A 14,824-nucleotide genomic window follows, 5' to 3' on the forward strand; every position below is an offset into this window, starting at 1 on the left:
TTTTTTTTTTTACAATTAATGAACTATTCAATTATATAGAATAGATTAATCGTGAAAAGACAAAATATATTTTAACAGGACAATGTCATTCTGATCGGCTTGATAATGATTGGCTGTTATTTGCCATTTTATGCAAAATTGGCACTTGGCATTCGGTATTCATTTTATTTCTTGAGCAGGCATAAAATAAAGTACTTTAGCTACAATATTGTAAATTTATTTCTATAAGTTGCATCCATCATTTTGGTCTCAAGTTGTTTTTGTTTTATCTGGTTGCACTTTCACTTTGTCTTGCGGGTACTTGAGTATTCTCTTGATGTCAATTATGGTTTTACCTATTCAACTTGTCAATTTGGGGCATGGCAAAGCTTGTTAAATCATGGCAAAAATACTTTATTTTAAAGACATTGTAGAAATACTGTACGTTTGTTGATACACGATTAACAGTATACATACATAGTATATAAACAAGTATACACACATATATGCAGTAGATATACAAGTACTTAAATAGACATTGCCTCATCTTGTGACTGGATCTGTGATTGGTTGTGTAAATTTTAAACACATATCAAATGATCGTGATCGTCCGTAAAAATCCAGCTCATGAAAAGTCTAATTTAACTAATATTTTGAGTAAAAAATGCTAAGTTAATTCAATGAATATTACAAAGATAATGATGAACAATATTGACATTGATTATATTTTACATACTTGAAAGCAACAATATTACATAAACATTAATGCTGATTGAACTCACCATAAAGTTTAAGTAAATCTATAATGTGTACATTCAATTGGGGGTAGACCATAAAGCCTGTAAACCATTAAAAAAATCCTCACAAAAATTGTATCATGAGTATACATGACATCACTGGCTCTCAGTTTTCTTTATAAAAAAACTGCAATTGACCTTATTAGACCATAAAAGTCTCCTCATGCTTTCCAAACAGTACAAGATGGGTTTCTCCAACTAAAATGTAAGTTCTTGTTCAGAAGAGTTTTGTCTGTCTTTTTCACTTAGCGTTGACATTTGCACCTCAAAGGTTTTGTCAAAAGCACTGTAGTCCACACGGAAGGCGCCTTTCTCCAAGGATATGCATGACTCAAAGCGGTGGCCCCACAGGAGCTCGTCCTCTGTGTAGGATGTCCTGGCCTGGCACGTCATGCCTGAGAAGCAAGGAGAAAGTAACTCAGTAACTCGCAGTATAATATTAGTCATTATGTGCAGAGTGCACTATGAAGAAGATAAGCCTGTTTTTAATTTTTATTTTTTTATGTTATCTGTCTCAATGCCATGGTCCATTGTTCTCGAATATCTGTCTAAAAGCTAGAAAGAGTGACTCATGCAGACTTAATTCACTTGTTGTCCTCACTCTGATCTTTTTGGCCAGGATACATAGAACATTGATGGATGAAAGATGTCTTCTTAACGGTTCTAAGAACTGCAGTAAAAATACTAACCTGAGGCTTCCACGATCCCCTCGAGAATAACAATGATCTCGAAGGCCTCCTTCTTCAAACGCTCAGCTCCCACATCCCAGAAGGGGCTGCTTTGGTTTATAACATGGGTTATGGTCTGGGGCTCCACCAGCAACAGTCGGTCACCACCCGTGTCATAGCCGAGATTGAGCTCAGACTGTTCAAGTGGGATGAACTCACCCTCCTTGGTCTGCCTGGATTTGATGAGCTTGGCCCTGATTTTGGCATCCACCATGTGGCTCTCCCTGAGATCCCCGATCCGGAAAAGCATGCACAGCTTCTCATCACGCTCGCATATGACACAGTGTTTGCTAAAGATGAGTGTCTGGGCCCTTTGCTGGGGCCGTGAGATTTTGACAAACATGCAGCCTACCATCAGCGCATCGATGATGGAGCCCAGGATAGACTGCACCATCAAGATCACCACTCCTTCTGGGCAGTTGGCCGTCACCATCCTGGAGCCATAACCGATGGTCCTTTGGCTCTCCAGAGAGAGCAACAGGGCGGACAAGAAACTGTCCACATTCTCGTAGCACACGCGCCACTGTTGGTCATGCACATGCGCAATGTCGCCTCGCAACCAAGCACCCAAAAAGTAGATCCCGCCAAATGCTAACCATGTGAGGATATAGCACATGGTGAAGACGAGAAGGAACCAGCGGTACTTCAGGTCAATCAAGGTGGTGAAAATATCCGAAATGAAGCGCCTTTTGTCCTCAATGGGCCCCAAGTTGACTCTGCACTTGCCGTCTTTGGTGACGTAGCGTTGACGCTGGCTGCCGTCAGTTAAGTGTACTAAGTGTGCTTCGCCTAAGAGCTTCTGTCGCTTCCTCTCTGTCTTTGATCCATTCATCATGTCAGTTGTTTGGATTGAAAAGTTGCTGCTGCTAGTGCAGCCTCGCGATTGCCACCTAGAGCTGAAACGTTTCAGCTTGCTGCCTTGGTGCAAACGTTGACGCTCAGGGGTCTCCTTGATAGTTTCTAGTGGAGCCATTTTGATGCTGTGCTGTTGGGTGGACATTGCAGCCTGACTACAGGAACTCTGGGTTTGGAATGGGAGGGGTTCCTGAAAGAGGAAAAATTATGAAAAGTCATGCAGGGTGAATTTTGGAAGTGTTTTTTTTTTTTTTTTTTGGATGGTCTTTGTCACAAGCTTGTTAAGGTGGTGTTTCACTGATGGGTGAATACTTGCCAAGATAGGGAATGTTAATAATTGCCAGCTATTCTAAATGCCTCAAGTTACTGTTATGTTCACACCGAATGCAGGGTGAGCGTTCCACCTCGCTTTGTTTAATGACGTTTCCCGGCAGGAGTGTACAGGTAACAGGCTCCTTCATTGGCGTCTACCAGCTAAAGGGAGGGGAGTCACCTGGTAAACAACTATTGCGCAGTATTTCAGTTGGGCGAGAAAAGAGGACACCTGGGACTGCGGCCAAGTCACTATTTTCTCATAAAGTGCCTTTATTTTTTTCTTTGAATTGCATGCTTTTCACTTTGTGGCAAAACTTGCCTGACAGATAAAAACTTTTCAACATCGCAATCATTGATACTGAGTGTCAGAATATTTGTAAAAATAGTGATTAAACATTTGCTACAATCAATAGAACTGCTTGCAATGAAGAAATACTTCGCCGTGAGAGTGGATACTTTGCTTCCAATGAAACAATGTTTGCTATGAGAAAGTAGCCGTGATACGGTTGCTGTCTCGAACTTCACTATGGGAATGACAACCTTGACCAGCCTGCTAAAGTTTTACCACAGACAGATATCACTTCACGTTATCTACAAAATATCATGCAGAATGTCTTGATACACAGAATGCTTTGCCACACATGCACCATTCATACACACACAAGGACAAGTGCGATGGGTTCCGGCCATGTTTCTTTTTTTCTTTTTAGGGAGGGAACCTTCATCTAATTAGAGACTTCTGAATGAAATAAAAAGAGGGTTCGGAGAGGCTGCTTTAGAGCGGAGTAGAATTGTATTTGTGCAGTCCTTCTCCGTTCTCCTCATGTATGAGCTAAAAAAAAAAGCCTTTTCTGCTTTGTGTATAGTTTCTCACAAACGCCTAACAAGATCCTGACACTGATAAATATATTTGTTAATATTTCAGGATTGCTATCTCAGTACAGTTTAACAGCTGTTTAAACAAAAAAAAAAGTAAATACTGTACATACCAGGGATCCCAAGTTCTTCCCTAATCATTCTACAAGCTTGCTCTCGCTGAGCTCTGTCCCTGTACTGAAAGCTCAGCTGCCCGTGTTGTACAGCTCCAGGTATCCACAAGCTGTCCTCCATGATTAATTCCTGCTCTCGTGTGTGACGTTGAACATTCCCGAAGCTGACTGGCTGTGGTGACGCCAAAAAGTTCTGGTTACTACACAATGAGCAGATTTTCATGCTACGGCCCCATATTCCACAATTCCAAACACATCATTGGTGCGCCCTACGTGCAATCACGCCCCACCGTGAGAACTACATTGACTATAATTCAAACGCACTGCCTGAAATGACCTTTCGACAATATGTTTGGTCAACCTTGACTCTTTCCTTGTGACTCTCAGCCAAATTCACAATCAAGTTTTCCGAAGCTCCAGCATGCCTGCAACCCTCGTGAGTATAAGCGATTAAGATCATGGATGGATAGCTTCTTGAGATTCTGGGGGGGTTAAACCAAACTTTTGGGGCGGGATTAGCAATTTTTTGGGTCAGAATCACAAAAATGATGGATGATAAAGTATCAACGCAGTTTTCTGTGTTCAATGCATTGTTCAAAATAACACACAAACACATAAAAACACAGTATAAGACAAAAGCATACCTGATCATGGATTGATTGAAGTTGTGGTGTGGGCCAATGTTTTGAGGTAGGACTCTCTATCCTGACAGGGCTTCTATCAAGACTGTCGCATCGACCGCTTTGGACTGAGGCTGCATTGCCACGCACGATGGTGGAGATCATCTCAGAGGGTATTTGGAATGCTTTGGACAATGACAAAAAGTGCCTCTGGTTCGAGAGCCTGAGCAGTGACGTTTTGTCTCAGTATATGTTGAGAGGTGGTCCCATTCGGTGTCCTACCACACATTTCACAAGTGGGGGATTATTGTTAATCCTCACTATCCACCGGAGAAGCTTCAAAGAAAATGTTTGATTGGAAAAGCTTACTTGACTGTTTGCCAGGAGGCTTAAAGAAAGCTTTGTATAGTACAGATGTGGCCACTCTTTTTTTCTGTGCAGTGCAGGGTGGCATGGTGTTGAACTGATGAACACATTGGCCTTACGCTACAGAGGTTGCTGGTTTGTTTCCAACTCCAGTGTTCCCTTGTGGAGTTAGAATGTTCCGTGCCTGCATTAGTTTTCACCAGGTACTCCGTTTTCCTAACACAATTAAAAAAAACTCATGGGCAGTTGGCGTGTCGAACAACAACTAAATTATCCTCAGGTGTGCTTGTGTGATGAATGGTTGTTCCTCACCGGTGCAAAATGAGCATGGCATTTCATTTCAATGGGGAAGACTTGCACACGAACATGTACAGTACACATGTCGTGGCTCAGTGGTAGTAATTGGCCTCCCCAACTAAGAGGTTGCTGGTTTGAGCCCTTGACCATTATGATTGGGTCAAGTGTCCTTGAGCAAGACACTGAACCCCAAGTTGCTCCTGATGCTGCATCATCAGTAGGTAAATGAGTTGTCATTGTAAAGCGCTTTGAGTACCTAGGGTAGAAAAATGCTATATAAGTCCATTTATGAATAAAACACAGAAAGTGGATAAATAAATATAGAGAAGAACAAGCAGTGCATTTGGTGTTTGATGAAGAATGCAAATAGCATTGCTGAAAACCATTAACCCTGCCAGGGAACAGATGGCGGTCCAGTGATTACACAACAGTGAGGGTAAATACACAAAGCTATACGATGAAAAGCTGCTGACGGGTGACAAGTCTTTGTGTAATCTCTGCACGAATAATTACATTAAGTATGCAGAACATTCCACACATTCATTAAAAGCAGTTTGCACCTACAGCTACAAAATTTAGATAACATTTTTGTCATGGAATTACAGAACGCACTTTACTTGATTAGCAACATAGTTAGCAAAACAGATCTTGATTACTATTGTCCAGGCAGAACTCATTGAGTGCTGATGTACAACATGTTGTGGGTATGAGATCTATTTTATGCTGCAGCTTTCACTGTGTACTAGCACACACAATATTTAAACATTAGCTGTGTAAATAAAACTGATGACACTGAATTGCAAATCACATAGTGGCACATAGGTTTTGGAATCGAGGTGCTTGCATAGCTGTATTAAAAAATTACCGGTATCTCATGGAAGTTGGGGTTGACTTTCCAGCAGTTTTCTACTCGTCACTATAGCTTTTGTACTACCTATTTTTTGTATTAAGGACTGAAGACATGTTTAGTGTAATAGCATTTTATTTTGCCTGTATCACTGGTAAACACGTTGAGGACCCGAATGTAGGAATTCCATTGTAGAAATTTTTCCCTGACGAGGCTCCAGGACCTTTCTCTTGGGGGCCTCGTCTCAAAATTCCGAAAATTGCATAGTATGTAGAAATTGGATTGAGAAGGGAAATAAAGTCATAAAAAACGTTTTAGTCAGTCTTTGGTGTCATTTCAGCCTCTAAACCTTTATTTGATTTTGGTCATTGCCAGGGCTCTTCTCTCCGTGTTCTGGAACAAGGCTCGGATCAAACTCTTCACCTCTGTGCTTGTGAACTCCAATGCCAGAGGACCTTTACCGTCTGCCCACCTGAGAAGATAATAGAAATCCATGTTTAGTGGAACTACTCAGCAATGTTCTGTAGGTAAATAAATGAAAGGTTGAAAATAAAAAAATAAAAACAACTGTGTTCAACTTTAGTGGTTCTCATGCTATGATGGATTTGTTTCTCAAGTCAGTACCTGTCGACAATCTCTTGGAGGTTGGCGCGCAGCAGGATGACCATCTCCTTGAACGTGCTCCATTTTTTCACATAAAGGGGAACCTCCTCTTGATACTTCTTGTTCTTGTGCTCATCAGCCAGCGGTACGAAAACCATTGGGCCTTCTTCGATGACCATCTGGCAGAGCGCGTGCAGATGCTCACCGTCTTCCGAAGAGATATCCTGCAGTCGGAGGAAATACTATTATTTAAAGTTCACGATTATTATTGCTTATTGCTCTTACTGTTTTTTTTTTTGTATTGCCTACTTTATTATTTGCTCAATTGTGGAATGTCGTCTGTTCTGGGAAGTGAACAGAATCAGAATTTCATGTGTAATATAACTATGCATATGACAATAAAACTCTTGAATCTCTATTATCTGATTAATTACCAGACAAGTTAAATTAAGATATTTTTGAAGTAGTAGCAGAATTGACTCCCGTATGAGTACAGGTTGAGTTTTTTTTCCTTATTTTCAACTCCCACGTAAGGGGAACCAATTTTCTCCACATATTTGGGTTTGAATAACATTAATTCAAAGTAATAATACGTCATGTACAAGGCTTAATATGCTTATAAAGTATATACCTCTAATTCAATAAAGTATGCATTTGTTTTAGAGTGTTTGCACAGAACATCGCAAAAATGCATTTGTCAAGCGCCACCTAATTGCCTCTGTTGCCTACAATGAGGCTGTGTGGCTATTTTTTTTCGTCTGATTTTGACGCATCATGAAAAAGAAAAGACTACTTGACCTGTCCATTCAAGGCAAAAGTGCGAGAGATGTGGCATGCATGGATGTCAGTAAGTAGGGGAAGAAATACAGTGAAGGCCAATCTTCATTTCTGGATACCAATTCAAACAAATTGGACGGGTCCAAAGATCACTACCCGTGAAAGAGTAATGGGGATGTTTGAATAAATGATGAGGAGGAAGATGAGCGCATTCAGGAGTTATATACATTGAAATAGGAGGAGCTATTAGGCGTGTCAGATAGTGATGATGACTTTTACACAAATATTTAGCTATGTCAAAAAGAAAGCACTTGAAGCTTTAAATCATTTTATTGTTGCAGCATCATTTTCAGCATTTGCGTCTACGCGTGTAGATTGCGTCGCAGTCTTGTCTCTTTATCTGCCCCGCCCAATAACTGCAACAGTATGTTACTCGATACACTATGTAGAAATGTCTCTAAAAGTAGAGAAATTTAGTTACTTTATTACCCTACATCATTTGTTGTGATTGGACAGCTATGATGTATGTAACCACTAAAGTCGAAGCTAGACTTAAAAAAATGTCTTGGTAAAATTCACCCAAATTGCAGTTAAAAAAAAGGGGGGGGGGGGGGGGGGGTCATCTTATAATCGAGGTCAACTTGCACTCTGAGAAATATGGGAATTCACACCCAACCCAGTAAAAACAGATCTTTGACATCTAGCTGTCAGCCGCGAACAACTTAAAATTCTTAAATTAGTGAAAAGTACATTATATGAATAGGAAAACAATCCAGTAGGGCAATTCCTAATTTGTACATCAAAAATTACTGTTTCCAAAATGTCTATATAATATGAATTTCCCATTTTGACTTGAACTTGTTTGCTAGGATAAGTGCTAACTTGTACAAATGGGTGAAAGGAAAAACAATTAACCTCCAGCATCATGATCTTGGCAATCATTTCCATGATGGCTGTGTTGAGTAGGTTGCCCATGGCTTTGCAGTAGATGCTGACAGGAAGGACATCCTGCCAAACCGTCCCTAGTTGCTTTAGCTGATGGATCACCTGCAGACAACCAGATAGGCGCCATGTCATAACAAGGGTAAAAATGCTTGACTACTTGCCACTGTCATCCCTCTCCCCACCGACCTGCCTCGCAGCCTTGCTGGCTGCTATGTAGTTGTCAGGGTCGTCGAGGTTGCAGAAGTTTTGAGCAGTGGACAGTCGCTCCAACAATTCTGCCCTCTGGATGTTCAGCTGAGTAAGAAAGCACTGAGCGCCTGGATAACATGATAACAAAATATATAGATTTATGAGTAGTCCTACAAAAGACGGATTTTCCTTTGACAAAGTTGCTAAAATGAGTGCTAATTAAATCGGGGCAGTAGCTTGAGCACAATCTGAAGAAAAGGGGCTCAGGGAAGGTGGGCGTATACCATTATCTAGTATCAATATTGGGGCGATACTTTACCTTAATGTATTTCAAGGTATTGCTACTTGCCTATGGTAGCTGACAATAATATCAACTGCTCTCTTAGAACAGTTTTCAGAAATTAGAAATTAAAATATAGAAGCAAAGAAAATTGCCATTAATTTCAGGAAATTTTAAGGGAGATGCTATATTGGGAAATTATAGCTGATAACAACTCAACAGTAGAGTACAAAAAATGCTATCAGTCTGTAATCGCAAGTACAGATGGTTCTGAAAGGGGATGTCCCAAAACAGATCACTTAATTTTCAGTTATTCAAATTTTTACATGTGACACAGTAACTAAATTATCCAGAGGTACAAAGATATCCCCCAAAAGAAAACAGAAAAAAACAAACAGAAAAAAAGAGAAACCTCACAAAATGGCCAAAAACAGCAGAATTAAAGGAAACCCGTGAGGAAACGTTTCAGTAGGGGCTGCGAGAAGCTACCGTGAAGCTAGCATCATTGTAACAGTTGTAATTTCAGTCATATTGAAATATTTGAATGTGGAAACCAAAGAAGTGGAAAGATGACTTGCGATGTATGCAGAAACTGATGTGAGGTTAAAAAATACAATAAAATAATGGTTTTGTTTAAACCAGTGCTTCTCAAATTGTGTGGGTGGCCCCCTGGATGAATAAATAAATGAACAAAGCAATTTTGATGCACTTATTTTCCCTCATCAATACATTGCCAAGGTATTGGATTGGAACTCTATCGGTAGATCCTCAAAATCAGGTGACTAACTCAACCCCCCCAAAAAAAGGAAATCTAGCAGGCAGCAGTGCCAATACCGCTGTTGCACCAACACTGAAAACGGGTCACACTTTTCAGTCGAGCTGTGCGAGTCATTTAGATGTTAAGAAAGCGCTACCCAATTTCCTGAATGCTGGCACCATGTCGACAAACGTGGCGATGCCCTGGCTGAGGGGCTGTGGCAGGTGAGGTCTAAAATGGTGACCCAAGGTGAGGAGGTGGTGGGCCAGGTACATGCAGTTGTTGTGTTGTATGGCGGCAAGGTGGGGAAACTTTAGAAGGTTCTCCCTAGGAAAAAAAGAAAGCAGCAGAGGTGTGCAACAAGGAGGTGATTTCATTCTGTTAAGTAAAATAGGAGGTGAACGAGGAATCTATTTTACTTGTGAAATGTTGGCACAACATCGTAAAATAGCTGGAAGATGTTTCGAACAGTGAAGAAAAGTTGGGAAGCACTGTGAAGGAAAAAAGACACATACTGGAAAATCTTTTCATAGAGGTGACTTCCACACCATCCTTTTGAAGTGCACACTAAAATGTTTCATTTTGGAGCTGAAAAATATAAACGTAGTTAGAAGACACGGTGGTCACCATTGTGCAGAGCTTCCGACAGCCTCGGAGAGCGTGTTGAGAGCCAGTTCCATCAGCTGCTGCACTGACTCACTAATCTGGCATGGTGGCAGGCACATGCTCCACGCCGACAACTGACTGGCGTTCTCCATGGTGGTGGTGCCCTGCTCGCTCTGGGCTTCCTGCTTCACCCGCGTCAATGAATCGGGAACTGGAAGCTTGACTGAAGGTAGCCTGGACTCTGGTGTGATCTTTATGTAAAAGTGAAAATGAATTCAAACCAACATTTGCATCAATGTCAGTGTTATGACAGTGACAGTGCCATAAATACTCGAAGTTGCAGACCAGCCGTGTTGAGTTTATGATTGTGTATATGTGCCAAAGTACCACAATTTATAAACAACTCCAATGGAATAACTTTACATGTCCACTAACCGGTGCACTCTTCTCCAGCTGGTATAATTAAGAGTGGCCAGGTATGGAGACATCATGACTTTGACATGATCCTCTCTGTTTTAGTAATATTTAGGTGTGTGAACAAGGATAGATTCGGATATTGACTCAGTCTGCTCGCTTCTTTCATTAAAAAATATGCCTTAACAACTTCAGTTATATATGTGTATGTGCTCATTTTACGTTTGGAAACTGTTGTGTCCCCGGGACTCGCAAAAGCTATGGGAACCTACAGACATGTTTGGAGTAGTAAAAATTGTGGGAAAAAAAAGGACAAAGTACACCACAAGTTCACCAGACGCGAGCAAAAACTAAGAACAGATATTAACAAATGTCAGTAAACTATAGAATGAACTTCATGTAGCATCCGTTATCATCATCTTAAAATTGCAACCACTGGTATAACTTTGTCCGTTTTGGTAAAAATCTCCTTTTTACTTTGAGTGTCCGTTTGTTCAGCTTCAACATGTCTGTTTTGTTCCTCTTCTCGATCTTCCAAGGAATTTCCTTTCCGCTAATTACTTTTTGGCTCATTGATACCTGATTATGTATTATTTGACTCATCACTGATACTAAAAAAAATTGATGAGTTTACATTATAAATTATATTACAGACTACATAGGTATGCCTCACAAAATCCAGTCTCAGAACTCCAATTATGAAAGTCAAATGTGTAGTACCTTGACAGTGTTGTGCATTTCACACGTCATGAGTTTGCGTGCCGCCACGATGACATCCTTGCACTTCTTGTTGGCAAAGTGGCAGTTGACATCCATTGCATATTTGAGCAATTCTGTCGATTCACCCTGCAGGAACTCCATCTCGTTCAGAGCTTTCTCAAACTCTTCCGTCTCCTTGATAACCTGTCACAAACACAAATAAATTTAGGTCGTGTGACAAGTCAGTTGATGGCTCTGAGAGTTAAACAGTGTGTAAGATTTAAACAATTTTTCATTAAAAATAAATAAATTAAATAATTGTACATTTAAAAAACTTGCAATTGACTGTGTTCTTAATGACCAACAGTATGTTTTAAAAACAATCATAGGTCTAGTTATCATTATGTTACATGGTGGGCGGCACTTCGATGGAGGTGTCCATGTTGGTTATAGCTACGTACAATGGTAAATGCAGCACCTCATGCTGTCCGTAATGAAAAACAGACTAAATCTTACACATTATCCCTTTTATAAAAAACAACAGTTAGATGCGTACGGTATTGTAATTTTCTAGTTGGTTGCTGTTCGTGGGAATTGAATAGAGCAGGCACTCATGGATGATGCATCTGGAAAGCTCCTCCCATATTAGGTCCCCCAAAATGGTCGACAGCTTTTTATCACCTATGATCACATCTGGGGGGCCACAAAACACAACATGAGCATAAGAGGATGAGGACATTCAACTTTGATAAAGATTTGGTTGAAGCTGGAAATATTCTCATTAAACAAGAAATTAAGGAAAGGCTTTCCTGAGTGCAACTTACCAAGTAGATTTGAGTGAAGTGTTTTGAGCACTAGCAGCAATTTGCTGTAGACCTGCGACGGAGCAGCACGCTCCTCATGAGACACCTTCAGTTGCTGAAAACTCAGGACGATACCCTTTCCATGCTGCTCGGACACCAATACTGACAGAGACGGGTGCAAAACCACCGGTTTCAATATGTTCTTCAAAAGCACCTGACCTAGAAAACACAACAGCAGCTGTGGGCTGGACGCTCCCTTTTTTGAGAACGCGTAGACAATACCAAAACAATGCAATGATTTGCAATCTTCTGTCCATTAAAAGAAAAAAAAAGCTTAAAAACACAACATGGTGCCATATTCGTTCGACTAAATAAACCTTGGAATTATATTTGTAATAGTGTTTTATGAATATTTTATTCAGCAACTACTGAAGATAGATTGTGTAAGATGATTTTATTTATTGCTCGTTTGCCAGAAAACTGCAGCCAGTAACAGTGCGGATCCGTGTAAAAACAACAAAATAAAGGAAAAAAACGTTTTGCAGAGGAGTCACTACAATATGTTTTAGCAAAAAGTTGCTTTATCTTCCTATTAATTTGCACTTAACTTGAAAAGAAAAACGCACGGTTCCGGCCATGGTATAAGTAAAACATCCTGTTTAACTTCTCACTGCCTTGATAAGACTCTGCAACGACTTTGACAGGAATCTTCTGTGGCTAGTTTGTGTTGTTATTTGTGATGCTGTTAGTGCTCACTGAAGAGTTTGATCTTGTGATGAAGGTCTCCCTGGATGGCCATCGCTTGCAGGACGCTGCACAGCACAGCAGGTGGTTCTCCTTTGGAGTCCTTTTCGGAAGAACGGCATAGGCACAGCTCCACCTTCAGGAAGGCGTTCACATCTGTAGGGTCTACTGATACAAGTCAAAAATTTATCCATCCATCAATCTCTTTTCTGTGTCATGTGTCCCTATTCTAGTTGGAACTACTATTTCAATGTTAAACTCACATTATGACAGTGTTGTGGTCCTTCTGAAATGCCCAAAACCCTATCTAATTAGGACAGTAATTCAATAATGCACAATCCTTTTGGAACTCGAAACGTTCGCATATCAAATTAATGTTTCCTATTGAAATGAATTGAAATGCAAGTAATTTATTCGAGACAAAAAAAAAAAAAAAACAATCTATTTACTATTTTTATCAGTTTCAGGTTAAGTCAGATACAGTTCTATACCAGTCTGTCATTTCTTTCTCACCCTTTAAGGACGGTAATTTCCAGATGACGAGGCGTTTCCATTCATCGCCCAGATGATACATAAGGTTTTCCCTCTGCACTGTCAACTCTGAGCTTAGTGCACTAATCAGCGGAAGCTGCGTTGCCTTCCAGCCCTTGAGAGATTCCATACTTGCCATTGCCTGAGAGAAACGAGAGTGACTTGAACAGGCCGTTATGATGTTTGCGAATTGTGTTGGATTTCACTGTATTGTGCAACTGTATCAAAGCAATTCATTTTGCAATAATATATACCCATTTCAGCTGGTTTGCAGCATCAACATAGTTCTTCTCCTGAAGGGCTTTGTTGAATTCCTCCATTGCATTGTGAAACTAAGAGACGAAGATATTAGTACATGACATTTCATCATTCTGCATTGTGGACACGGGTGGACCTTAAACTCATTGAAAATGTCTTTACAGCTTTAATGAATTTGTATTCAAATAATATTCTACTAAATTGTGCAATCTGACATGTGTTGCATACATCTTTCAGGTATCCCAGCATGGTGATGATTATCATGTTTTTCTCCAGCTTCTGCTTTAACTGCGTGTACTCCGCCACGGCCACATGGATATTTTGTTGAACCTGTGTTTAAAAAGAGTGACATCATGACAATGATTAGCAGTGATTCTAATTCTTTTAATACAATTTCAGGCATACCTCTGACTCAACAACATTTTTAAGGTTGTCCATCTCTTTGGAGACCTCGTCAACCTGCGCCATGAGATCCTCAGATGCTTGAAGACTCGGCAGGAATTCACTATATCTCTTGTTCAACATGTCACATATTTCTTCCTGTAAAATAAATGAGGAAAAATAAAAACAGCCTATAATACAATTTAATGAAAAGACAAAATTATTATTAAGTAATAATATCAAATTCTTATTTATCATGATTATGCTCTCAGTTCTGTCACTGGGTTCAAGTTTATTGATATTGTTGTGTTGATTGACCAAAAAGACTATCAGGAGTCGCTCTGTCTCAAACGTTTTGAAAACGCAAACAAATGCATTGTGCATCATGTTTAAATAAGCTTCTCATGAGAAACTTGAGAGTTTTATACAATTATTATACGTTGACTGGAATCACGATATGAGATTTATGTCATGCTATTTACCATTTTCTTTCATCGGTCAAAACCCGCTGTAACGTTAAACACGAAACTGTATTTTTGATGGTATTTTTATGATGTGGTTTGTGAAAAATTATAGACAGTTGTACCCGTTAAATGTAATTCGGCCACGGAAGCAAGACAAAGTAATTTTACTTCCAAATTTTCTAAAAAAAACAACAACAAAAAAACCCGAAAAAACACTGTGGTTAATCTTTGTATATAATATATACAAATACAACGGGTTCGTCGGACGAGACATTAGTTAATTGACGTGAAGATTATCAACAGACTGTGGTTCCTCGAACTTTAAGCAACTTAGCATCATGATGCCTAATGCTAAGCTAGGTTGGCGCTTTACACTACCTTAGTATCTTCTATCTTGCGCAACATTTTGCCGATTTTACTGGACAGGTCTTCTTTCTCCAGTTTGCCAGAACTGGCGAGGACTTCTCTGACAAACGACGACATTCCGTGACTTAAGGTTATGTGGACGTTATCTAGATACTTGTTTTCGGTATTTTTCAACCAAAACTGACAAATCAGCACAGCGGGCGCCAGGCGATTT

General features: G+C 40.0%; 2 protein-coding genes across 5 annotated transcripts; both read right to left on the reverse strand.

Moving 5' to 3' along the window:
• Positions 1 to 505: 505 nt before the first annotated feature.
• On the reverse strand, positions 506 to 4,495 carry LOC148409082 (G protein-activated inward rectifier potassium channel 4-like). 3 transcript variants are annotated; one of them, XM_088440827.1, is made up of 5 exons: positions 4,308 to 4,495; positions 1,857 to 2,549; positions 1,664 to 1,728; positions 1,466 to 1,551; positions 506 to 1,171 (listed from the first exon to the last, which is right to left on the reverse strand). In XM_088440827.1, the coding sequence occupies exons 1-5, from the start codon at positions 4,446 to 4,448 to the stop codon at positions 975 to 977; spliced, it is 1,182 nt and encodes a 393-aa protein (XP_088296953.1). In that variant the 5' UTR covers positions 4,449 to 4,495; the 3' UTR covers positions 506 to 974. The 3 variants fall into 3 exon arrangements, with proteins under 3 accessions (XP_088296953.1, XP_088296951.1, XP_088296952.1); XM_088440825.1 differs by having other exon boundaries at positions 1,466 to 2,549; XM_088440826.1 differs by lacking the exon at positions 4,308 to 4,495 and adding an exon at positions 3,664 to 3,778 and having other exon boundaries at positions 1,466 to 2,549.
• Positions 4,496 to 5,910: 1,415 nt separating this feature from the next.
• Positions 5,911 to 14,801, reverse strand: zw10 (zw10 kinetochore protein). 2 transcript variants are annotated; one of them, XM_088441696.1, is made up of 16 exons: positions 14,623 to 14,801; positions 13,805 to 13,939; positions 13,628 to 13,729; positions 13,396 to 13,473; positions 13,124 to 13,283; positions 12,623 to 12,775; positions 11,888 to 12,085; positions 11,620 to 11,756; positions 11,085 to 11,267; positions 9,972 to 10,201; positions 9,764 to 9,835; positions 9,502 to 9,671; positions 8,305 to 8,435; positions 8,089 to 8,220; positions 6,418 to 6,620; positions 5,911 to 6,265 (listed from the first exon to the last, which is right to left on the reverse strand). In XM_088441696.1, exons 1-16 carry the CDS (start codon positions 14,725 to 14,727, stop codon positions 6,145 to 6,147), a joined length of 2,310 nt encoding a protein of 769 aa, XP_088297822.1. In that variant the 5' UTR covers positions 14,728 to 14,801; the 3' UTR covers positions 5,911 to 6,144. The 2 variants fall into 2 exon arrangements, with proteins under 2 accessions (XP_088297822.1, XP_088297821.1); XM_088441695.1 differs by having other exon boundaries at positions 12,623 to 12,778.
• Positions 14,802 to 14,824: the final 23 nt, after the last annotated feature.

Source organism: Hippichthys cyanospilos, chromosome 18 (genome assembly GCF_059441005.1).
Source record: "Hippichthys cyanospilos isolate Australia breed blue-spotted pipefish chromosome 18, RoL_Hcya_1.0, whole genome shotgun sequence".
In the NCBI taxonomy this organism is placed as follows: domain Eukaryota; kingdom Metazoa; phylum Chordata; class Actinopteri; order Syngnathiformes; family Syngnathidae; genus Hippichthys; species Hippichthys cyanospilos.